A 24,347-nucleotide genomic window follows, 5' to 3' on the forward strand; every position below is an offset into this window, starting at 1 on the left:
CTGCACTGGTTGCGGCCGCAATAAGACATCAGAGCAGCCGACTAATCCTATGCTGGCCCCTGTTTGAAGAGAACAAACGGTCGTGAGACATCGGCTGAGCGACATCTAGACAAGGCAAAAAAGCAACAAATCACATCGGACGCTCCAAAGACGTGATATGTATGCGCTACAGGCCAATACGTTCGATGCGCCATTTTAACCCAGATTTGATAGCTCGTGAAACACCTTCAGCTTGCCAAAGCTTTCCAAGGTGCACCGGAGAGGTGACAAATGGTTGATGGCAAACGCCATATCCTGACGGGGAGCATTGAGTATGCCTTGGGGATGTCCTGTACAGGGTAAGAGGCAGGGTTGAGTATTGTCTTTTCTCTCCGGGCGACATACGGGCACGGAATTTCTGGGTCTAGCAAGCTCTTTTGCAGACGTTTCCGAAAGTGTGCAACCTGATAGTTGGGGTGAGAAGACAACACCGACCACGACTCCGAGGAGTAAGTATCGCAGCGTGTTGTTTGCAGACTGGGAGCCTCGGCATCCCGGCCGGGGGAAAACCCCACAAAGGCATGGCACTCACTCCTCACTTCTCGTTCTTGGTAATCGGGACTGTGTAAGTGCTTAGCATGTTCAGGCTGGCAAGAACAGAGGAAGTGGTCGTTGGCGATCGATGATCTGCAGAGACTGTCGTACGTCAGCCATTCAGGTTCAATCTTATCTTAAGTTCTTAACACTTCCCGCACGCCACCGAAAGCGGAAATGCAATTCCCACCCGGGGCCCGTCCCATTCAGGAAATGCCGAGGTGGAATCATATCAGAGTCTCAGAAAGGTGGATCCTCACCACTTTTCAGGAAGTCCGTCCCCTCGAAATTGCAATCCGGCTTAGAAATCCAAAGTGATGACATGGTCAGTCGCCCCATTTCCTGGATTAATCACAGTACTATAAGTCCAGACTCGAATTCCTCCTCGAATCTGTTCGGACCCTACACACCACACTGCACACTACCTATACACCACCACATCTAATACCACCATGTCTCGAGCAGGCACCCCCACAGACGTCGCCCCCCTGGCGCGGCCGCTGCAGTTCGAGTTCTCGAAGCGCACAGCGCCCAACCGCTTCCTCAAGGGCGCCATGAGCGAGCGGCTTTCCTCGTGGTCGGAGGACAACCTCGACGCGCGCGGCATCCCCTCGGACGAGTTGATCGAAGCCTACCGCGTCTGGGGCGAAGGAGAGATCGGGCTCATCCTGACGGGCAACGTGATGATCGACCCGCAGCAACTGGAAGCGGGCGGCAACCTCATCATCCCGGCGGACGCGCCGTTCCAGGGCGAGCGCTTCGAGCGCTTCAAGCAGCTGGCCGCGGGGTCCGCCGCGCGGGGCTCGCTGGTGGTCGCGCAAGTCAGCCACCCGGGCCGACAGACGCCTGAGAGCCTGCAGCCGCACCCGATCAGCGCCAGCGACGTGCACCTGAGCGGAGTGGTGCTGGGCAACACGTTCGGCAAGCCGCGGGCGGCGACGGAAGCCGACATTCAGCAGGTGATCGAGGGCTTCGCGCACGCGGCCGAGTACCTGGACAAGGCCGGGTACGACGGGATCGAGCTGCACGCGGCGCACGGCTACCTGCTCAGCCAGTTCCTGTCGGAGACGACCAACCGCCGCACGGACCAGTACGGCGGCTCGCTGGAGAACCGCATGCGCCTGATCCTGGAGATCCGCGCGGAGATCGCCAAGCGCGTGCGGCCGGACTTCATCGTGGGCATCAAGGTGAACAGCGTGGAGTTCCAGCCTAACGGGTTCCAGCCGGAGGAGGCGCGCCAGCTGTGCAGCACGCTGGAGGCCCATCAGTTCGACTTCGTGGAGTTGTCCGGCGGGACGTACGAGAAATGGAAGATGGGCGACGACGAGAAGCGGGATTCGACGAAGAAGCGTGAAGCGGTGAGTTTGTCTTGTTTGCCCTCGTGCATCGTCTTCCGTTAACAAACGCTAACGCCACCCCTCCAAAGTTCTTCATGGAATTCGCACAATTGATCGTCTCCTCCCTCAACAAGACCAAGTCCTACCTGACGGGCGGCTTCCGGTCCGCCGCAGGAATGGTGAAGGGTCTCGAGTCGCTGGACGGGATCGGCCTCGCGCGGCCGCTGTGCCAGGAACCCTTCCTGTGCCGGGATATCCTGAGCGGCAAGGTGACCGGGGCGTTGGAGCCGGTCATCAGCCAGTATGATTTCGGGCTGACGGCCATCGCGGCGTGCATCCAGATCCGGCAGATGGGGCTGCGGCTGGCGCCAATTGACTTGACGGACAAGAAGGGCGCTGAGCAGGTCACGGAGACGGTGGTCGCGTGGAGCCAGCGCAAGGGCAAGGATCGGTCGCAGGATGCCTTCTGGCCGCCGCTTGTTCCGGAGTATAGCGTGCCTTTGGCTGTGGAGGCTTGAGATAGAGTATAGATAGACTGTATATTGACTAGACTGGAAGGCTTGATGCGGACGAAGGATAGGATAGATGCATTACGGACGCGTACATAGATACATAGACCCAACGCGCTCATTAACATCTCCATCTCTACACAGAATGCTATCTCCATTACATTCTCACAAGGTAGAATAACACACCCTCCAGAGAATAAAGAAACCCCCACCTAAAAAAATATAACCGTGACCCAAGCCCAAGTCATGAGTACTCCTCACAACAAACCAAACCAACCCCACAACCCTCCCTCCCCCTGGACCCCTTCCCTCGCGAGAACAAGACAAGCCCCACAGAGCCCTAACTAAGTCAACCACCTCCGTACCCTCTCAACAACAAAGCAAGACGCCACCCAACGAACAAGCACGTAAAGTACTAACTACACAAACTCATCAGGCAGTTAATTTCATCTAGATTTTCCATCCACCAATTCCTAAGCTGAGTAAGACCCCTGTCCGCTGGACCCGGACAGGCCGATGCAATGATCTGCACCGCCACATGCGTGGCGGTGTCAGCCACAGTCATGGTACTGCGCCACATCTGAGCCGAACTTGACTAATTTCACCTCCGCTCATGGAGTATACACCATGGGTTCGCCGTGGCGAGTTTACGGTGACTTGTGATGAGAGGCGCAGCGTATAGCCTACTTGATTTATACTAGTGGATGGTGGTGAGTGTGGTGGTTTCAGCCTGGACTGAGTGTCGCTGAGCCTCAGAGCGATGTGGAACGGGGCTTAGAAGGTTTGTGTACACGTACTGACGCATCTACAGATGGGTGAGGATATGGTCTGACCGGTAGGCTGCAATTATCTGGTTATTGAGAGACAGTTTATATCCCGATGAGTGGTACAACGCCCAGCATACGTACATCTACATCAAGCAGGTAGACTTAGCAAAGCACAGCACACTCCCGTTCCTCTTCATCCTCCGCCATGAACTCCAACTCTTTGAACCGATTCCCCAGCCCACAGAAACACGCTCTCTCCCTCTCCCTCTCCCCCTCCCCCTCCACTTGACCCCCTTTCCCATGTCCCGGACCACGACCGAGAAACTCCTCCATTCCCCAGGCAATCCTCTCCGCGCCCAACCTAGCACCGTCGAGATTCGCGGCCCCAGGCCCCAGTCTCAAGGCCGCCAACCGCCCCGCCAGAAACAGCGGCACGCCGTCTCTCCACATCAGATCCTCAGTCAAGCAGGGCAGCCCCTGCACTATGTCCACGGGGTACTGCGCGCGCATGCTCTGCAGCAGAGGCATCTCGGCGACATCGGCGCGCATGCCGGTGGCGAAGTAGATGTAGTCGATGGGGGTGTCGGCGAGGGCGGGGATGGGGGGGTCGGTGGCGAGGGACCAGGTCTGAGATTCGGGATGGTAGGTGTGGGAGGTGAGGACGGTGCGCGGGTGGATGGAGACGGCGCCGCGGGCGGCGTGCTGCTTGAGGAGCTTGGTGTAGTGCGGCGTGATGCTGCCGCCGCCGCGGGCGAGCTGAATGATGGCTGCGCGCTCTTCATCGGAGTCGGCGGACCAGAAGCGCGCTTTCTCGAGGTTCTTGAACTTTCCCATCCAGTTTAGGGCTAGGTCGAAGTGTTTTACTATTCCTTGTTAGTTTCGTTTCGGTTAGGGGTATAGGATTGTGGTGTCTGGGGAGTGAAAGAAAAGGGGGGTCCGGGGGTCCTCCCCCGGGAACGCTTATAGCTCTCCTATTGTGGATGGACGTGGGACGGTGGTGTAAGTGTACGTACCTTTATACTCAGAGCGCATGAGCAACCACACCTTGGTGACGCCGCGACGCACGGCCATATCGACGATCTGGGCCGACGACAGCCCGCCGCCGACGACGACCAGATGCGAGGGCTGGCGACGGCGGATCTTGGCTGCCACATTCGGGGAAGGGAAGCCGCGGATGTCAGCGCTGTGGCAGGCGCCGTGCTGTTCGGCGGGGGACAAGGGGAAGGGGAAGATTTTCTGGGAGCCGGGGCCGATGGCCAGGACGACGGTGCGGCTGTAGTGCTTTGAGCCGTCTGCGGCGGTGACGGTGAAGATCTTGCCCTCTGCGTGGTCCCCGTACTGAATGTCGACGACCTCGCTCTGGCGGATCAGGCCGGGGGTGTTGAGGCGGTAGCGCGCGACGATTGTCTGGCAGTAGTCTGCGAAGAGACGGGTGGAGGGGGCGAAGTAGTCTTTGCGGTCTCGTTCGTCGATTTCGGGCTCGGCGGGGGGTCTGGCGATGCAATCGCATTAGCATACTGACTGGCACACGCACGTTTCCAGTGATATAGCAGGAAGATAACGAGGACCGAACCGACCTCTTGCGCATCCCCCGCATCTTCTTCCGTTGATGCTTGCTGATCTCCTTCCCCACACACCCCGAGATCTCCCACAGCTCGGCCCCGCGCGCCGCTTCCTGCGTATACGCCAGCATGCCGTCGCGGTCGCGCGGATCGACGTGGAAGAACATCGGGCTGCGCAGCTGCTCGATCTCCAGCGTCTTGAATGCGCGGTTCCATTTCTCCATCCACCGCGGCGCGGAGGAATCCAGCACCAGCGTCGATGTGTTCCCGTCGTCCTGTTCCTCCTCTTCCTCCTCTTCGGTAAAACTAGATGAAGAACTAGTGACCGAAGAAGATAACCCAGGTGGCGAACTGGCTATATCAGAGCCTGTACTCGAGCCCGAGTCAGACCCCGAACTCAAGCTCCCAGGCTGGAAGCGACTCTGCACCCCCCGATACCGCTCCGCCCTCACGCCCTCCGCGCCTCTCTGCTTCCACCGTTGCCCGCTCCCGCTCTGTCGCGCCTGCACCAGCGCCATCCGGCCCCGGTGCTTGTTGATCCAGTGGTAGCGCTGGTGCTCGTCGTCGGTGAACATGGCCGAGGGCGTCTCCTCGCGGAGGCGCGCCGCGACGGCTAGGCCGCTGGGGCCGGCGCCGATGATGAGGGTGTCATGGAGGGGGAATGGAGCTGCGGTTGGGGGTGACATCTCTGTTCTTTGTCTTTGATCTGGGGTTGTTTGCTCAAGGGCTGTAGGTAGGTAGGTAGGTAGGTAGATGGTTAGAGCTTTGGGCTTGGTTCGTGGGTTGGGTGGTGTATTTGTGGGACTATTTTGCACGGATGTTGATGATGTTGCGACTGGGTTGAGCTTTTCTGGTCTATAAAGCACATAAGTGGGAATGGGTGAATTGGTGGTTATGTAGAGGCTGAGAATCGAGGTAGGGAGGACCTCCCCCGGGTACTTGGTCCCAAGGTCCTTGGGATGTCGGTATCACCTCGTGGCGGCGCGGTTGCGGTGGCCGTGTCATTGGCGATCCTGGGGACCTTGGAGGCGTGGGCTAACATTTATGTTCTGGATTAGATGCTCGTTGTTCATGCAACCATTATTGTAGATGTTGTCATTGTGCTGATGGGTTGGTCATGCTTGGTGGTTGGTACAGTAGCGCAGTCGGCCAGAATGCTCCCCATATACAAAATGCGAACGAACATTATATTACTCAAAACATTATTCGTACTTCAGTCCTCATCGACACCCCCTACCGCCCAACTCATTTATGCCACTTCTTTGTCTTCGGTTCCACCGTCATCGCCCGCGACCGAGGCACTCCGCCCCCCTCGCGCCGGTGCCACGCATCCTGCGGCCACACCCATCCCCGGACGCGCTTGGCATCGCGCCGCTCACCGATCTGGGGCTCAGGGATCCATTTGTCCTTGGCCTCTGGTAGAACCCGCTGTCGAGTCAGTGTCCCCGGCCCGCCCACGTTGAGATGCGCCGATGGCTGCGACGGCAGGGGCACCGATTTGGAGAGCATGAGCAGGAAGTATAGCGCCAGACTCGCCGTCATCGGCCCCTCCAGACCCTCGGACGACATGCAATAGTTGTCCAGAACCGGGGACTGGCTCGCCAAGGAGCTGTCGCTGGAGGGCGTGGGCGAGTGGGGGTAGGTGCACCGATCCGAGTAGTATCCCGTCTCGCACGGCAGGCCGGCGGCCAGCTTGGTTGGGATCGGGGCAGACAGCTCCAAGTACCCAAAGTAGGGCACGTCGTCGCCCTCGTCGCAGCCCGCGCGGACGCACACGAGTTCGATTTCCGTCAGGATGAAGCCGTACCGGCATGAGTGCTCGCGCATGCACCGCTGCAGATGCGCCAGGCCGTTCAGGTACTCCACGCGGCGGTGCGGCGCTTCGTTGCGCATCCCTGTGTTCCACCGGTCGAACGTCTTGACGATCCCCACGAGTCGCCCGCGCGGGAGACCGGAGCTGGTCCGCTCCGTGTCGGAGGCGTAGTTGGCCAGGAAATGCGGCCCTCCGTAGTTCTTGTTGCCCGAGACTCGCGGAATGGGAGCATCGTAGAGGGTCAGGTGATCGGGACCCTGCGACACGGCCAACGCCGCGTTCACTCGGGGGGCGTAGATGTCTCGTAGCACGTTGACCAGAGCACCTTCCGAGTCGGGAGACAAGTGCGAGCTAGGCAGGATGTTTACTGGCGTGAGCTGCGAGGGAATTGCGGTCTTGAGAAGCTTCGATAGCCCATCAATCGAGTTGAACGTTTCCAGGGAAAACGACGACCAACTGCGCAGGTTGCGGATATCCCACCAGAAGTAGTCATGTAACCCTCGCGTCGGTATCACGCTCACATTGCGGACGAGATTCACTGCCTGGGTGGGCGCGGTAAGGTAGGACAGTAACGTGGTCGATTCTCCGTCTGTCGGGTGGAAAGATCCCACAGGCGAGCATTGAGCGCTCGATGTTCGCGTGCAGCTGTAGGGTGAGCCTGGCAGTAATAAAGGCACCGGCATCTGGGTGGGCGGCCAAGCTCGAGGAAAAGATGGTTCAGCGGGCGAATGATCGGCATAAGCTGGATACACGATAATGTTTGGTGTGACTGGCGTGATGGGCGCGGTGAGCGCACCCTGCGGCTGAGTAGAGCACCGGGAAACTTGCCGATAAGTTGCATGTCCATATCGGTTCGCTTTTGACTCGTCGATGATAGATGTAGATACAGACCGGGAGTGGCCGCCAGCGGCTTTGCGCTTGTACGAAGGCGTCAGACTCACGGGCGATGATAAGTATGGTCCGTTATGTGTCCTGTATGCAGGCGGACCGGAAGCTGGAGATGCTAAAGAGAGATATTCTGAAGCCGTCGCCCGCTGGCTAGGCCGAGAGTTGGAAAGGTTCGGTAGAGGTCCTGGAGGGTTGCGTGTGTTGGAGAGAACACGACGCTGGCGCTGGAGACCAGTGGTAGATGTCGGCTCAATCACTACATCTTGTGGCCGGATCTTCGGCAGAAGTGCAGGGCCATGATGATGCCGCGGAGGTGAGCTGATGATTGGACTGGTTGCCACTGTGACAGCTGACCATGGCGAAGAACTATTAGAGTATAGAGAAGAGTCGGATGCGTGGCGGCTATGGCTCGCCTCGATAAACCCTTGCAGCTGCATCGCAGGAGGGGTGGAAGGCCGGTAGTAAGAAAGTTCGTGAGACATGGTCTTGGAGGAAGATTGTCGAAAATAGAATATGTGCAGCAGACTCGTCGAATGTATTATCAAAGGAAGAACCAGCTTCCAATGTGTAACCAGAGGGAACTATGCCAATGGCTAAGCAGGAGAAAGAGTAGTAAGAAAGAAAAGAGGGAGATGTCGACGTATCTCTCAGGCTCGACTCATGATCTTCAAGAATGCTCACACTGATCATGGCACATTTTGATGGAGATGGCCTCGACATTAAATGCTCTTCGACGCGATGCCCTTAAGCACCATCATGTTCCAAAAAAAGGAACAGCATGGCCCGAGCCGGCTGCAGATGACATGAAACTTGGAGAGATCTCCAGTTTAACGCCAGGGCAGCCGTCAAACTATCGATCTAAGGCATGATGGCACGAAGATCAGTCCAGGGACGGCCGATGTCCGCTGGAGGGAAGCGCGATGCAAACGGTTCAAGGGCGAGTAGGCGTGTTTCACCTCGCAGTCGCGCGTTAAAATGTTGCTATATTTTGCATCGACTTCTCTTCCTCAGATCTGAACCAGATTGTCGGTTATCTGTGCAGATTGTGGTTCGTCCAGGTCTAAAAAAAGATCGAAATCCAGCAGCGATTGCGTTTCATCTATTCTGGGTAATTGCACCTAAATCGGTCGGTATATTCGCGAGAACGTCGCGCCTGGTTCGTCGGAATCGATCAGCGGCAAGAGGATGTTTGATGGCACAACCAGTTGCCCTTGGCCGATATGCCTTTACGGCGCATAGAGATGGAGTGACTGCAGCGCTAGGCGCCGAGGGAAGTGGGAAACCGCAGCCATTGCAACGTACATTGGCTGTTACTAATCAGGGTCTTCACTCTCAAGCAGCAGGTGGGATAGTTTTGCTCATGGAGTCATCCTAAGAATATACCCTGGGGCAAGCAGTAATATATGAGGGTCATCGAGATGTCGCAGTAGGCGCCGGCCGAGGTCAACCTCGGCGCCAGGCAGCCTGAGTGGTTCTTCCCTGTCTGCAAACTGCAAGGGAGCGTCTAATTACTGGAAATCGAGCAAATCACGTCAGATCATGGTGCGAACTAGTAGGATTGTCTGTCATACCGTCAGATTCACCCAAGTCAAGGTGGATGAAGAAGAATGAAGGAGAAGGCAGAACAGGGACGAATGGCCATCAGCAAGAACTCGGCGGTTAGTAAAACAACCAATTCTTGGCCGATCGCCATGATAGAGCACGCTCACTGGTAGCCATGAGCAGATTTCCGGTTTCTCACTAAACTGACTGGGTCGATCGAAGGAGCTTATCAATGGACGGATATGTTTCTATCTTTACAGATCACATATTGAGTATGCGCCGAACCGGCATGTACGGTACAGCAGCGTGGAGGCGTTCGAGGCGGGCCCCTTTTTTTGGCCTAGCAGAAATCACATGACTTGTCCTCGCCAACAACGCCATCACTAGTAGGAGCACGAAAAGTGCGAGAGACTTCATTTTGGATAAATGTTTTGATTATCTAAAATACTAACGGCCCCGAAGCTCGTAGGCCGTCTTGTGTGAAATTTATCCCAGCACCCGTCTGGGGGAGTCTGAAATCGGCCTCCATCGGAAGGCAACAAATAAAACAAATATGTAGAAGTATTAAGGCGCCATAAACACTTGGCCTGGGAATCAAACCGAGAACCCGTCAACCCATCCTTTCTCTCGACTGAGCTCGATGGCTGGATGTGGGCGGGCAAGCAAAATCATCATGCATGCTGGAGGGAATCTAGAAAGTCGTCTAACGAACTGGTCATGTCCAAAGAAGCACAATCGAAGGAATTTCCGTCTTTGTACTAGTCGTCAATTAAGCCTTGACCTCGTACTTGCGGCGGAACATGTCGTCCACCTCGGTCAGGTAGTAAGTGCCGGGGAAGAGAGTCTCCGTGTTACCGGAGGGCTTGAAGTTCTTCTTCAGGTGAGCATGCTTGCGGAGGTCGCACATCTATATCAAATAATTAGCATTCTGGAGCAAAAGCGGACCAGCGGTTTGGTGGGGCCTTACGTCAACGTAAGCCTGAGGAGGCAGCACAACTCTGGCGTTGAGACGGTTGATCAGGTCAAGCTTTTCAACGATGGTCGAAACATCGCCAACAACCTTGGCGCTGAGCATAGAACTGGCAAGACCACTGCCGTAGGAGAAGATACCAATGCGCTTGGGCTGGCTGGGGTCGAAAGTCACGTAGGACAGCAGGCTGGCCAGACCGGCCCAGACGGTACCAGTGTACATGTTACCGCAGAGAGTGGCCACCTCGATGGCAGGCTTGACACGCTCGGCAAAGCGCTTCTTGGTCAGAGCCATGAAGGTCTTCTCGACGTTCTTGTCAGTCAGGGACCTCTCGTAGTCCAGGTCACGCAGCTCGGGGGCGACCTCAGCGAAAGCGGGGTGGGTGGGGTTGGCAAGGAAATCGTTGTAGAGCATACGTCCGTAAGACTTCTGGACCAGCTTGCAGGTGGGGGCGTGGTAGGCGAAGTAGTCGAAGCGGTCCAGACCGGTCTTGGACTCGTCCGACACACCGTTGGTGCCGTTCTGAGCCTTCTCCTTGAGAACCTTCTCGCGGGCGTTGAAGGCCTTGTAGCAGGCATCCACGGCCTCAGTGTAGCAGCGGAGAGAGAAGTGACCGTCAACAACAGGGTACTCGCTGGTCAAGTCGGGCTTGTAGAAGTCGTAGGCGTGGGTGACATAGGAGGCACGCAGAGCAGTGTCGAGCACAATGGGAGCGTCGGGACCGATCAACATGGCCACACAGCCAGCACCACCAGTGGGGCGGGCGGCACCCTCGGCGTACAGAGCAATATCACCGCAGACCACAACGGCGTCTCTACCATCCCAGGCGGAGGACTCGATCCAGTTGAGACTGTTCAGCACAGCGTTGGTACCACCATAGCAGGCGTTGATGTTGTCAACACCCTCAACATTGGTGTTGCCGTGGGGAGCCAGCAGCTGCATCAGGACCGACTTGACGGACTTGGACTTGTCCAAGAGGGTCTCAGTGCCAACCTCGAGGCGACCAATGGAGTTGGGGTCGATGTTGTACTTGCGCAGAAGGGAGGAGAAGGTGGTCAAGGAGATGGAGTAGATGTCTGCAGCGAGTAGCAGAGTTAGCATTCAATTCCGTCCACGAAAGAAAGCCATTGCAGAGCATACCTTCGCGGTCATCGCAGAAGCTCATCTTGGTCTGACCAAGACCAATTGTGTATTTGCCTTCACTGACACCATCGAACTTCTCGAGCTCGGCCTGGTCGACGCACTGACTGGGGAAGTAGACCTCAATGGCCTTGATACCAATGTTCTGAGGACGAGCAGCCATGGTGGATGATTGAGGAGGGGGTGGGAAAGGTGGGATGGTGGGGGGGAGAGGGAGAAGATTAAAGGTTAAATTAAGAAGATTGATGGAATGTTTCAGAGAAAGACCTTTGAAGTGCGAGTATAATCACAGAGGAAGAAAGAAAAAGGGGAGTAAGAAAGAGAGGCAGAGGGAGAGAGAGTGATCTTGAGCGGAAAGAAAGAGTAGGGGGAGAGTTGGTCGATATATAAGGTGTGGTGGGCTGGGCGAGCAAAGCAAGCAAGCTGGCACGATGTATCTAGACTTAGAGTACGTACAATTATTTTTTTTTCTTGCCCCCCGTTCCTTAGACTAGTTCAGTAGTAGACTCAGTACGGAGGTTAGTAGTAAACTACCAGTGCTCTTAGGAGTAACCTGCAGGGGGTGGGGCTTGCCGACTTGCCCCTGGTTGGTGGGCTGGGTGGCCTGAGGCTGTCCCGGGTCTAATTTTCTTCCCACCACATGTGCTGCTGCTGCTGCTGCTGCTGCCCGGTTCCGAATCTACTCAACCCCCATCACAATGTGCGAGCTATACTATACTATATGCTCAACCTCATATGATAAATTGATAGAATTCACTATTCTCGCAGCCATTGCCACTTCCTGAACCATCTAGGATGACGCGGATGAGACAGTTCTCTCGGAATGTACTCCAACAAACCGATCCACCTCCTAATTTCCACTCTAGCTCATCTGAAGGTGTCCAGGATCTGGTATACGCCGTACTCTTCATCCTATCTCCCGATGCGGAAGATGCGAACTGTTTCGATCCAACCATGGCGGCCCCCCTCCTCTGCGCATTATTACACAACCTGCCTCTCCCTTCTCTAGTCTGACCGAATTGTGTTTGTTGTGGAAAAGGATCCGTTATTTTCCCCTCCGTTCCCTGGGTTTTTTCCTTTTCACCGACTCTTGCGGAGGTAAATCGCGGTATACTCGGTCCACCACCACTACCACCATGAATAATGAATGAATCTTTCAGCCCACCCAATTTCTAAGGCGTTTGCTGCACGTCACTCTGCAACTTGACACCACTTAGTCGATGAAACTGACAACAAATCAAATCAAGCCTATCACTGTAGTAGTTCTGTATGAGCTATCCGACTGCGAAACCAGCACCTAGCCTACAATTGGTGGTTGACTGTACTACTGGGGTGCTCTCCGGCGTATAAGTATGGTACGAGAACATCCACCAGACGTTTGATGGTGACAGCAGCTGGACTACGTCTATTGTTCTCATGGACAATATGGATTCCCCTCGTGTTGTGTCAAGTCCCCAAAGCATGCAAAATTAATCTTTTCCCGCTTGTGTGTCCAGGCGCATGGTGGGGGAGGTCCCTCATTGATCCACCCTGTATTCTTCTCAACCATCCCAGTCCCTGCTGGCTTTCGGGCGTCTTTGACTTGTGATACGATGATCGGGTGATACCATGTCGAACTTCATAAATGGAAAGGATGTTGGTCGTCACGATGATTCTGCAGCGCTACGTCGGGACGGCCGGGTCGGGGGTGCCATGCTATGCTATGCCTGAGATTTAGTATGTCAGCTTACAACAGCGACAGTGACATGGGCACGAGACGCCGGGATTGAAAACTCCGTTATGGCCAAATATCTACCTGAGGGCTGGACGGTGGAGGGTAACCAGGTTAACAGAGAGACTGGAGCCTGGCAGGATAATCAATCTTATCTTGTGGATCTGGCCGGCGGGATCTGTATAGGACGCTCCATTTTTGCCGAGATCGCTCAATGCCCAACCCTCCAACTTCTCTCAGTCCCGACAGGAACCCCCGGCGGGTTCGGATCCCCAAAGAGCGAGATGGAGTGGTTAGTATGTTGACTTTATCAAATTAAAACCTGCCAGTTCTGAGTCTTGCTTGAGGAACGCCAGTGAGAAAGATTGGTTGGTCAATGGCATGCCCTGCTGTTGCTCCTGGTGTTTGGCATCTCCCCTCCTACTGGAAAAATGATCATGTTGCGATGTCCACAATTGATATCAAGTAGCATTGAGGGCCCACTTGACTGCGCAAGTCCCTGTCCATAGACTTCCAATGCCGTTCCAGCATTTAATGAAGATGTTGAGGTCGGGATCTTTCCGTGTCACGACAGCGGATCCTGACAACCGGAGACAAGTTTGGCAAGAATGCAGTGTAAGACATTGAGTGGCTGTCTAACCAGAGGCAGATTAGATCGACGCCTGTCTCCGATGCGATGCAGCTTCGAAGAGACTACGAGTCTTCGAAGTCATAAAGACGATCTCTGTCACATCAAGGCAATTCGCTTGCGGGGATTGTAGTATCGTATTCAGACACCACATTCGTTCCACTTGTTGCTTAGTCAAAATCCCTCTACATTTTTCAAAGAAGAGAGATCATATGGTAGTGATCTCTCACACAGGAAGTGATAATAGAAGGGCTCCGACGAGATGGAGAGAAGTCCCAGAGCAAACCAGAGCAAAAGTGTGGGTGGTGTTGGTAAGTACATGACAGTATTCTGTACATTCTCTTGAGCATCATGCTGACGAAGATAGTTTACCGTGTATGGAGCATGTATTCTCATCTCAGAAAAGAATACCGCCCACAGTACACCCACACACACCCTGCATCTTAAAACTACAGTCTCTCCGATCTTCACCATGCCACCAACATTGTCGAGAAGACCACGCCAGAATAACCGTTGACCATGTCGACGACTTCTCGACTGTGTATGTCCTGAGATCCGGTCGGGAGAAGTCTGACCCAGAACCACAAGATGGAACTCTTCTGCCTAGGGAAATGCCGAGCCGGAGCCAACTACTAACTCAGTAGGTAATGAATGGACTGCGCCACGCCTCTCGTAAGCCTCCCTCGTCGACACTCTCTAACGGGCGGCTTGATCCGGGGAAGTCCAACGAATCTCCTCCACCATCAATCTTCTATCGGTCGATCCAGGTCGCAACTGCCTCCTCCCCCGTCATTGGGCTTGATTCATTCTTTCTAGTAACTTATTGTATAGCTGACCACGTCGATCTCGATCATTCGTCTGCACTCCAGGATCCCTGATCTGTCCTCCCTCCCCTTCCCCTTCAAACTTCCCCCCCTCATTGTTCCGGGGGGGTTCCCCTTTCCATTCGTTTCCAAAGCTCGTCAATCTGGGAGCATGTCTGCGCCTGTTCACACGGTTTCGCTTAGATCATGATCCCACTGAGTACACGTTGATTTCGGTATCTGTGATACTATCTACGTCGCATCGCTCCCGGGAGCTCCATACCCTCCGCTATGGGTAACGATCAGAAGTTCGAATACGAATCCTTGCCGATTCCTACCTACGAGGAGGCCATCGGTGCCCGTCCTGGCTCGTCCCGATCCCACCTCGATGCATCCGATGAAGCAGGCGACAATGCTGAACGACAAGGCCTTTTGCCCCGGAGTGGTCCGGATACCACTCCGCGGCCGGATGCCAGATATCGTGGCTATCAGCCTCCCACCGTTGAGTCCGCCCGCAATAGCATTGATGACCTCGACTCCACCGGGTCAAGATCGGAACGAGGGTCCATGGAGGAACTGCGACGGGAACTCGATCAGATGGACGTGGAAGATGGCCCAGAGTCTTCCTCCCGCCGCTCACAGTTACGGTCGCGATTCTCGAAACGCTTCAACAACTTGACCCGCTCCCTCTCTTCCTTCAATCTTCCCTTTCGCCGCTTCCTCCCTACGTTCCGTTTTACGATACGCCTCGATGATGCTCGTACCGGGCTAAAGAACAATGCATGCATGATCCTACTACGTCTCTTTGGGCTGTTCCTGGTGGTCACGGTGGTTTATATCTTTTTCATCTCGGACATATTCAACATGAATTCTCGCTTCATCATGGGACAATCCTACAGTGCAGCATCGGTGGAGAACTTCGTCCAGGGGCATATCAATGAGACCAATATCGCCGAGAATCTGAAGAAGTTGACCGCATATCCTCATATGGCTGGTACGGAAGGCAGTTATGTGCTCGCAGAATGGGTGGAATCGGAATTCAGGAAGGCGGCTTTCGATGAAGTTGAAATGGAGGAATTTCAGGTGTATCTGAACTATCCCACAAACGACGGAAGACGGGTGGCTATCGTCGACCCTCCCCAGTTAGCCTGGGAAGCAGCACTGGAGGAGAAAGAAGAGCAAACATTGGTCTTCCACGGGCATTCTAAGTCCGGGAATGTTACCGGTCATCTTGTCTATGCAAACTTTGGCTCCCGTGAGGATTTCCACTACCTTGCAAATCAAGGCATTGACGTCAATGGGTCCATAGCGCTGGTCCGCTATGGGGGCACAGAGTCTGATCGTGCCTTGAAGGTCAAGGCTGCTGAACTTGCTGGGGCAGTGGGTTGCATCATCTACTCTGACCCCGCGCAGGATGGCTTCGTCCAGGGCCCTGCCTATCCAGAGGGACGCTATATGCCAGCGGATGGGACACAGCGCGGCGCAGTCAGCTTGATGTCGTGGGTCGTTGGAGATGTTCTCTCGCCTGGATTTGCATCTACCCCCGATGAAAAGAAGAGACTCAAGCCCGAGGAAAGTCCGGGGCTGACGAACATTCCCAGCATTCCGCTAGCCTGGCGTGACGCCCAGAGGCTTTTGCAAGTTCTGCAGGGTCATGGTGCGCAGGTGCCAGAAAAGTGGGTAGGCGGAGTGCCGGAGGTTAACCAGTGGTGGACTGGAGCTAAGTCGTCTCCAACCGTCAATCTTATGAATCTTCAAGACGAGGTGGAAAGACAGCCAATCTACAATGTGGTTGGTAGGATAATTGGGCTAGAGCAACCGGAGAAGAAGATCATCATTGGTAATCACCGTGATTCATGGTGCCTTGGAAGCGCTGATCCAGGCAGTGGTACCGCAGTATTCCTGGAGCTGGCCCGGGTCTTTGGCGAACTCCTCACCTTCGGCTGGCGTCCTTTGCGCACTATCGAGTTCATCAGCTGGGATGCCGAAGAATACAACCTTGTCGGCTCGACAGAGCATGTGGAAAAAGAATTGAAGGCGCTCAAGGAACACGCTTACGCTTACATCAATGTTGATGTTGGAGTCAGCGGCCACGAATTCGAAGCCTCCGGGTGTCCCCTCTTTGAGCGGGTCATTACGCAGATTCTCGGCCGCATTGCGGACCCCATCAGTAACGAAACACTCAAGGATCTATGGGAGAAAAGCAAGAAGAAGCTGGGTCCGCTGGGTGCGGGAAGCGACTATGTGGCATTCCAGGATATCGCTGGAACCTCCAGCGTGGATTTTGGCTTTTCCGGCGAACCGTTTCCTTACCACAGTTGCTACGAGAATTATGACTGGATGACGAGATTCGTCGACCCTGAGTTCCAGTATCACAAGATTCTCGGCCAGTTTTGGGGTCTGTTAGTTCTCCAGATTGCAGACAGCCCAATCTTACCCTATGATCTCGAAGGCTATGCGGATCACGTGGGCGGCTATGTTAGCGACTTGGAGAAGTATGCGAAATCTAAGAGTGCTCCGATTGCTGAAGCCGCATCGGCGGCCTCGGTGACTTTCAAGCCGCTATATGAGGCGGCCGTGAAATTCAAGGCCAACGCGGAGCACTTCCAGAGATGGGCTCAGGTCTGGCACGACGCTGTCTGGGGTGCTGGTGGCTTCGAGAACAATGTGATGGCTGTCCAACGACTGTCATATAACGCGCGGATGGCTCACTTCGAGACCAAACTTCTGGACGATAGGCCGGATGGCGGAGTAAGTCTTCACATCCTGTCGACGTGGTCTTCCTACTGACAGTTTCTTTCCCAGGTACCCAACCGCACGCAGTTCAAGCACGTTATCTTCGGTCCTGAACTGTGGTCTGGCTACGATCCAACCCTTTTCCCTGCCATCCGGGACAGTATTGATTCCGGCAACTGGACTCTTACCCAAGAGTGGATCGATCGAGTCTCGGACATCATCTCCAGCGCGAGTAACAGTCTCGTCCATGACTGAATTCTTTGAAATATAGCATCTCTCATCTGCCTGCTATCCACCATAATCGATTTTGCCCGATATAGACAAATACCCCATCCCACCCGCCATTTCATTCTGTGTTTGAGTTGTCTAACCACAACCAGCATTCAAATTTCACTTGTTATATATATATAACCACCTTCCACCATCATCCCATTCCGCTGCACAGCCTCCACCCGTTCTCGCCTTTGTTATGTTATTTTCTTCTGTGTATCATTTGCCGCCGCATCTTGAGGACGGGGTCACACAACGTAGATAGAGCACCCCCCATTCCTTCGGGTGACCACCAACCTCCCTCAACTCGGCCCATCTTTTTCTGTCCTGCGTCTTCTCTATTATTAGTCACATGCTTGGCCCTTAACCTCTGTATCTACCTTCACATCAAAACACAGTTCTTCTCTTGATTCAATTCAACTTGACCAACTACCTTCCCTCAACCTCTGTAATTATGACACAGATCCTCAAGTAAGATATACATGTATATGTATACAGTACCGCATCGAAACACCGTAGGTTCAATCTAAGCCCTCCATACAAGCAGACAACATCAACTTGGAAAAGAAATCCATGATCCCACTGCGCACAATCCCAACAAAGACAACCATCACATCTGGTACCAACCCAACCATCCATCAATATATACAAGCTACCAATAGTATACACCAAGAACGTCCCCAATTTCATCCTCATCCCTATCCATCTCCCCCCACACTCAAACAACACGCAGAGAATAATCTCACTTCCACCATACAAAACCTCGAAAAACAGAATAGGGAAGAAGGGAAAGGGAGGGGGGGGGAGGTAGGACCTAGTCTAAGCCAATCCGCTTCCAAACACAAGCACTCCCTATCGCTGACGCCGACGCCGGCAGGAAATCCGGAATCAGAACCACTCACTCCCTACTAACCATACCCATCGATAGCGAGCGAGATGGGACCATCTTGAGTTATCGATTTGCAGTGGCTGTGTGGACTGGATCCTTTTCTTAATGCCTCGCGGGGTTGAGGTAGGGAAGTTATGGTTAGGGAGGGAAGGTAGAGCTGAATACATAAGGTGAAAAAGAGGATTTAAGAATACGTGATTGAGACTCAGGGATTGCTTCATCGGGTCGGTCCCGTTTTGACAAGTTTGATAGTAGGTAGTAGGTAGTAGGTAGTAGGTAGGTTATCTTACATTCATTTGCGGTCCACCCAGCTCCCTCCCTTGGTGTTGGGGAGATGGTAGACAGCTAAGTAGACAGGACAGGTAGGTACTGTACAATGCACCACCACCTCGGCAACAAAATACACATAACCAACAACAGCCCATAAATAGAACAAGTACTGTACTTAGTACTTTATGTAAGATTGGAGAAAAAAAAAACAAAGAAAGAAACACCTGAGACCCAGACACCAGACCAAAGAAAACCACGCACGCCGGGTTTGGAATGTATTAATTCGGACAAGCAACCAACAAGTAAATAGAAAAACACCCCCTATGCCGTATGTTGCGAGTTTGCACCGTGTCTTTTTGTGTATGTGTCAATATCAATACCAATCAAGCGGTCGGCTTTAAACCCTGGTTTATATATACAATACATGTTGTTTGGGGGGTATGAGAATAAAATGAATCTGAGAGGCGGGGGTATGGTTCGGGATTGGAAGGATGCATTAGGTTAAGGTAGATTGAGTAAACCTTCCCTCTCCGAAAATGTATATGTTGCTTGCCATAAACAAGGTTGAATGAGAAGTGAGGAAGAGGATGGTTCATATCAAGTAGGTGAGAAGTGGTCATGTCGGGTTGATCTTGGGAAGATAAGGGTGAACTGCAAAGGTCGCCCATCACTTGCGGAAACTCTCAACGCCCAGCGTTGGGGTCTCAACCAGTCGATCGCAGGGCACACCCTCGTCGCGTCGCCGGGCGAAGAAGTTGTCGCACTCCGAAACAATCTGCGCCCATTCCGCCAAGGCTCGACCAGCGTACTTGCTCGCCGCGAACCGGTCATTCATGGCGAGCTTGAAGTCTAGCCCGTCCGTCATCTGATCGGAGTCGGCGGTATCTTCCGTCGGGGTCTCGTCCTGATCGTCAGAGTAGGGAGTGGTTTGCGGTCCATCACTCATGCCGTCTTCGTCGCCCTCAGTGGCAGATACGTAATCCGACGTCGTGTCACACTCTGAATGCTTGCCCAGGGTCTTGCGCAGCTGGAGGTGCAGCTGCGACCCCACAGGGAGGCAAGGGGTGAACAGTCGCTTGTTCTTGCTCGGCCACTGAGGCCGGTCCATCCATTCCAGCGAGAATTTGAAGGAGTAAGGCTGATGCGCTGTGCGGGGCCGACCCAACTCCCCAGGCCCATTGGGTTGCCGCCACTGGTTATCTAAAGGCTTCTCCCCTGCCCCCATGGCATCAGAGCCAGAGGAGTCGGACTCGTCGGAGCTGCTGGAAGACGATCCTTCACCCCCAGTCTTGGAACTGGATGACCCCCCGAACATGGCTCTTAAGATATTCCATTTCTTCTTGGCGGGTGGCTGGTTCTCCGTGGGCTCCGGTTTCGATAAGCCACTGCCTGAAAATGCGGACTTCTCCGGCGGAGCCGGGGGTATAACGCGATCGAAGGATACAAAGAAGCTGGACGGAGACAGCTGATTGTCACACCGAATGATGATGATCCTACGCCCTGGCGCAGGTGTACAGGGAGCGGACGACAATGGTGCCGAGACCTCTTCTTCGGCCTTGGCCTGGAAAGCCATGTAGTACTTCCAGGTCCGCTGCAGCCGGTTCCAGAGGGTCTCATATATGGTGGTATCGAGCATGGTCGGATCATCGTTGAACCGACCTAACCTCCAGCACAGCAAGCGTTGGAAATAAGCGCGGACCATGGGACTCCAGTGACTGAAATAATGGTAAAACACGGACTCGTCCAGGAGGAACCTCAGACAGAGGTCCGCTTTCCTGTCCTCCGAAGCAGTCCAGGTACTCCAGATGCCAAAGAGGAAAGCAAATACGCGCACTTCAGTGAGCGAGTTGTGACTTTGCATCATCTGACGACAGACCTCCAGCCAGAACTCCCAGTCGAACAGGTCGGCTCCAATGGAGAGCGAATATCGTGTGATGATCGGAATGACCTCTTCAACAAAATCGCACAGGAGGAAGCACGCATTGTGATCGAAAAGTGACGTTTTCTCGGCAGCGGCTCTCATAATGGTACCGAAGGATTCCGCATACAACAGCCTTGCATGGTTCGGCTCGAGAGACGACTCAGACAGGAAATCGCGGAGCAAGATGATAAGACGATTTTCAGCCATCAAGCGATGGCTATTCGCGGTCCCCAAAGGAAGCGCCGAGACAGCTGCATCAGCACCTTCGATGAAATCGTCAAACGTGACAGCAGAAGCGGTATGCGTGCTTTCCGGTATCTGAGGCACTGATTGCTTGTATAGTGTCTCCTCCAAAACGACCAAAAGCTGCGAGTGAATGGGGAGTAGGCCTGGTGCCAGGATCCGTTTTGACTTTTCTAGCTCCGGTGGCAGCGCATCCGCGTACAGCACATGGATGTATTTGACGAAGACAAAGAAGAGGTCTGTGTCTCGGCCGCACCATCGTGTTACCCAGGGGCTCTGCCATGGAATTTGAGCGGTGCTTAGTGGGACATCGGGCTTTTGACGAAGATATCGAACAAGTGGCGTGTGCGCATAGAACGATAGACTTCGCAAGGCGACAGGAAAGTTTGCGGTCAGTTCCTGGGCCAATGCGCGTGTCCCACTACTCTTGTTTAAGTTTGACTGGTCAAGTACTCGCCGGAAGACGCTCGGTGGTGTGTTCCACAATCGCACAAGGATATCTGCCACGCCAGGACAAAAGAAAAATGCATAGGCGCAGGCTTTCCCGCAAAAAGCGACTAAGCTAGCCGGTGCATGTCTCATAGACATCCGTTCCACCACAAAAGCCATCTGAGAGAGCAGATTCTGAATGAAAATATTCCTGATGTTGTGATGGATGGAATCCAGAAGGAAGTCTGAGCCAGAGGAACCATCCGAGGATTCCGACATTGACGTTGATGCATGTTTCAAGGACCTCGAGAAGTTTCGACTGGACGGTGGCATGGGAAAAGGGATCCTCCATTCCGGTCGCGTCATGATTCCTACCACCGCCTCCAGATACACGGGCCTATCAGTCCCGGAGATCGACTGGTTATTCTTGCCGTTCAGCATTTCCATTAAACCGATCCACCACTTGTTGAGAATGTTTACTCGACGATCCAGGTCCTCCGGGCGCAGCTGTTTGAATGACGAATGCGAATAATGGCGATTGAGAAAGGGTACCAGGGAAGAGCGAATGACGTTAGCCTTTAAGGCACTGGATTTGGACTGGAATCTGGCTGAAGGTAAGAAAACATGCCACACACTGAGCTTCCCGGCCACCAACTTACTTCTGGAAATCGGCCTCCAGGTTGCGGAATACGCCCCACAGTTCATCTTTCTTACGCGGAAATTCCATGCTCGCAGCCAAATTCGCGGTGGCTGGTGTCTTGGGCACTGGAGGGAGCACTGGCGTCGATACGTTGAGTGATGCAGCTAGCTTTTCCAGCGACGTTTTCGGCATCAGCGACTGAGGCGAGGAGCTGCTGGGGGTACTCGTGCCATCTGATCGACTCTGGGTGACGACAGCGACCATTGGGCGCCGCGGTCGCTTGTTTAAGATGGTTCTCCGTCGCGCGGGAGTCGTGCTTTCAGACTCAGTGCCCGAGTCCGACTGTAGGCTCGATCGCGATGACCTGGACGATGCTACCGGCGGGTTCAATGACGATTGCTCGTCCGTCCGCAGGGACCGTAGCCGGGAGCTTTTCCCCGATGGAGGCGAGTTCGACAGCCATGGTTTCCGAGCCAAACTGACCAATCTCCCTGACATCGAGCGAGCTTTAGAGGGACGGGCTACAGGAGACACAGGCCTCGTTTCAGTGGGTTCCTTGGCCGGTAGCGAAGGCGTCTCAGAGCCGGTGGTCGGATCGGACAAATCCTCCGCGGATACGGTGAACCGCGAGACGGCAATGGTGGGTTTGTTCTTGGACCGAATGGAGGTCCGTCGCAAGATATCCTTCCCCGCCGCGACATCCTCTTTTGACGGCGAGTCCGACTGAGTCGGGTGTGTCAGGTCGGAGAATGTCCTTCGGAGACCAGGGTGAGCCGCAGCTTGGGCCTCCGCCAGATCGGGAAGGTGGTTGTAACTGGCGGCGTGAGAGAGAAAGGCATGTTCGTCATTGGGTCGAGGCAGGACGATTTCAGAGGAAGACATGGTCGAGGAACGCCAGTGGTGATTATAAATCGGTGACAAGGGAGGGCCTTGGAAAGATGTACATCTGCCCCCAGCGGAAGAGAATCGGATGACAGGTCAAGCGGACGATCGGGGAGACCAGCTCCTCCAGGGAAACGACTGCACAACGCAAAATATTAAACCATAAGCCAGAATATCGTTTTCTGAAGCATCGAGACGTCCGATCACCGGAAGTGGGCAGGGAACAGGCGCGGAGGAAGTGGAGGGGAGGGCGGATTGGAGATCGATTATGGCGGTGCAGACAGAGCGTCCGAGCAGGCAGAAAGGGACAAGCAGCGAATACGATGACGGTGGATCACGGGGCGCTCTGGCTGACAATATTCCGAGACACTGAACTTTGGAGGCTTAGACGCGCAAAAGTCAGACAACGCTGGCAATGGTGACAGAGGGTATGCGCGCGCAGTTGTATTTGCCGGCCGGGGAAGAATTGCGGCGTTTCGGGGGAGTCGGAAGGCTGGAGTATAGCGGAGGAGTGGCTTGAGCGAGGGGCAGGGTTGGACGCCGTGGTAAAGAGGGGAAACAACGAATTTGTCTAGGAAACGACAGGGTTGGGAAGTGCAGAAGCGAATGAAAAGGGGGGACGAACGAAGCGAGAATTTACAAGTGTGGAGGTGAAGGTGGTTGAGTAGTTTTATGCAAGAAAGAGAGGAAGAGAGGAAGAGGGAGAGGGAGAGGGAGGGAGAGAGAGAGAGAGAGAGTAGAGAGAGTAGGGCGAAGGGGAGGAGGAGGAAGAAGGGTAAGGGAAAGCCGGGCAGAGATTCAAGGCAGCAAAAAGACAAGGAACTGATGGGGGTGGATTTCGAGGTTATACGGGTTTCTTACAACGCCAACAATTCCCCTCCACCATGTGAGATTGAGCTGTTTGTCCCTTTCGATTGATAATCCCTCTCTTCTTCCCGTCACTTTTCCTTTATTTCATTCCCCTGGTCACTTGGGCGCAAAGAGGAGAGGGGAGAGAGCGAGGGAGAGGCAGGAAAATTCAAAGTGAAGCGTCCCGTCCAGGTTTCTTTCTTTCTGGCCCGAGCAGCAGCAACAATGTAGCAGGAGGAGAAAGAGAAGAGCAACAAGAAGACGAGGAAGGGGAAAATAAAGGCGACTCGAATTGAAGATGGGACCTCCTCCACGTTTAAGGATTCAAAGGGAGAGAGAGGTCCAGCCTGTGGATGTCTGAACCGGCCGTCCTTGAATTAGGTTTGAAGGTTGTGGTTTGTGGTTTGTGGTTTGCGCTTTGCGGTTTGCGGTTCGCGGTTCATGGGCGGATTCACTATTTTATTTTCTATTTTGATTTTTCCTTTTCCTGGCTGCATCTGATGGTTGTAAAGTGCTGCTGATGAGATGGGATGAATTGAGTCGAATGTCCACGCATACTTCCTTTCCAACGCTGTATTGTTACCAATCCGTACGTCCCCCCTCCTCCACTTCCAGGGCACATTCAACCCTGCCAGATGGAGTCTACAGTTCAACTTGGACATTGAAGTATCTCATATCTTCTGCTTGATCTGAAGTAATCATCATCATCATCATCATCATCATCACCACCATGTTCTGGTGGAGAACAAGCCCCACCCCCTACAAATACATGGATACATGGAAAGTCCTACCTAGGAGATATCCCTCCCCAGCCTTGCATTCTGGATAACGGAATCTTTCAATAATCGCTGTCATGATGAATCACCCTACAGAAGGGGATTGACTCTCTTGGTATATGCTCGCTATGAATAAACACACTAGCCATCGGTTAGGTTCAACCTTAGAGATCAATGCTTACTCTTAGCCCTTCTGATG

At 54.0% G+C, this 24,347-nt stretch overlaps 6 protein-coding genes across 6 annotated transcripts; 2 read left to right on the forward strand and 4 right to left on the reverse strand.

The window, feature by feature from the left end:
• Positions 1 to 1,025: 1,025 nt before the first annotated feature.
• Positions 1,026 to 2,428, forward strand: BO97DRAFT_338787 (NADH:flavin oxidoreductase/NADH oxidase family protein; the record flags this gene model as incomplete). The annotated part of the gene is made up of 2 exons (XM_025691533.1): positions 1,026 to 1,931; positions 2,000 to 2,428. The coding sequence occupies 2 exons, from the start codon at positions 1,026 to 1,028 to the stop codon at positions 2,426 to 2,428; spliced, it is 1,335 nt and encodes a 444-aa protein (XP_025554664.1).
• A 909-nt stretch (positions 2,429 to 3,337) lies between these two features.
• On the reverse strand, positions 3,338 to 5,434 carry BO97DRAFT_475874 (FAD binding domain protein; the record flags this gene model as incomplete). The annotated part of the gene is made up of 3 exons (XM_025700443.1): positions 3,338 to 4,049; positions 4,200 to 4,678; positions 4,824 to 5,434. The coding sequence occupies 3 exons, from the start codon at positions 5,432 to 5,434 to the stop codon at positions 3,349 to 3,351; spliced, it is 1,791 nt and encodes a 596-aa protein (XP_025554665.1). The 3' UTR covers positions 3,338 to 3,348.
• Positions 5,435 to 5,713: 279 nt separating this feature from the next.
• On the reverse strand, positions 5,714 to 8,122 carry BO97DRAFT_214222 (uncharacterized protein). The gene has a single exon (XM_025690601.1). The coding sequence runs from the start codon at positions 7,929 to 7,931 to the stop codon at positions 5,994 to 5,996; it is 1,938 nt and encodes a 645-aa protein (XP_025554666.1). The 5' UTR covers positions 7,932 to 8,122; the 3' UTR covers positions 5,714 to 5,993.
• A 1,302-nt stretch (positions 8,123 to 9,424) lies between these two features.
• On the reverse strand, positions 9,425 to 11,498 carry erg13 (hydroxymethylglutaryl-CoA synthase). The gene is made up of 3 exons (XM_025698120.1): positions 11,102 to 11,498; positions 9,959 to 11,037; positions 9,425 to 9,898 (listed from the first exon to the last, which is right to left on the reverse strand). The coding sequence occupies exons 1-3, from the start codon at positions 11,262 to 11,264 to the stop codon at positions 9,761 to 9,763; spliced, it is 1,380 nt and encodes a 459-aa protein (XP_025554667.1). The 5' UTR covers positions 11,265 to 11,498; the 3' UTR covers positions 9,425 to 9,760.
• Positions 11,499 to 14,534: 3,036 nt separating this feature from the next.
• On the forward strand, positions 14,535 to 17,234 carry BO97DRAFT_338765 (M28 family metallopeptidase; the record flags this gene model as incomplete). Its single annotated transcript, XM_025691532.1, has 2 exons — positions 14,535 to 16,994; positions 17,049 to 17,234. 2 exons carry the CDS (start codon positions 14,535 to 14,537, stop codon positions 17,232 to 17,234), a joined length of 2,646 nt encoding a protein of 881 aa, XP_025554668.1.
• A 1,841-nt stretch (positions 17,235 to 19,075) lies between these two features.
• On the reverse strand, positions 19,076 to 22,523 carry BO97DRAFT_338379 (DUF1765-domain-containing protein; the record flags this gene model as incomplete). Its single annotated transcript, XM_025691519.1, has 2 exons — positions 19,076 to 21,605; positions 21,661 to 22,523. 2 exons carry the CDS (start codon positions 22,521 to 22,523, stop codon positions 19,076 to 19,078), a joined length of 3,393 nt encoding a protein of 1,130 aa, XP_025554669.1.
• Positions 22,524 to 24,347: the final 1,824 nt, after the last annotated feature.

This window comes from Aspergillus homomorphus (genome assembly GCF_003184865.1).
Source record: "Aspergillus homomorphus CBS 101889 unplaced genomic scaffold BO97scaffold_5, whole genome shotgun sequence".
NCBI classification, from domain to species: domain Eukaryota; kingdom Fungi; phylum Ascomycota; class Eurotiomycetes; order Eurotiales; family Aspergillaceae; genus Aspergillus; species Aspergillus homomorphus.

Bases quoted from the DNA above. Each gene is read 5' to 3' on its own strand.
- BO97DRAFT_214222 (XM_025690601.1), bottom strand. From the start codon at position 7,931: ATGTCTCACGAACTTTCTTACTACCGGCCTTCCACCCCTCCTGCGATG.
- erg13 (XM_025698120.1), bottom strand. From the start codon at position 11,264: ATGGCTGCTCGTCCTCAGAACATTGGTATCAAGGCCATTGAGGTCTAC. The intron at 11,038-11,101 runs GTATGCTCTGCA...TACTCGCTGCAG, and splicing joins CTTCTGCGATGACCGCGAAG to ACATCTACTCCATCTCCTTG. The intron at 9,899-9,958 runs GTAAGGCCCCAC...TATTTGATATAG, and splicing joins CTCCTCAGGCTTACGTTGAC to ATGTGCGACCTCCGCAAGCA.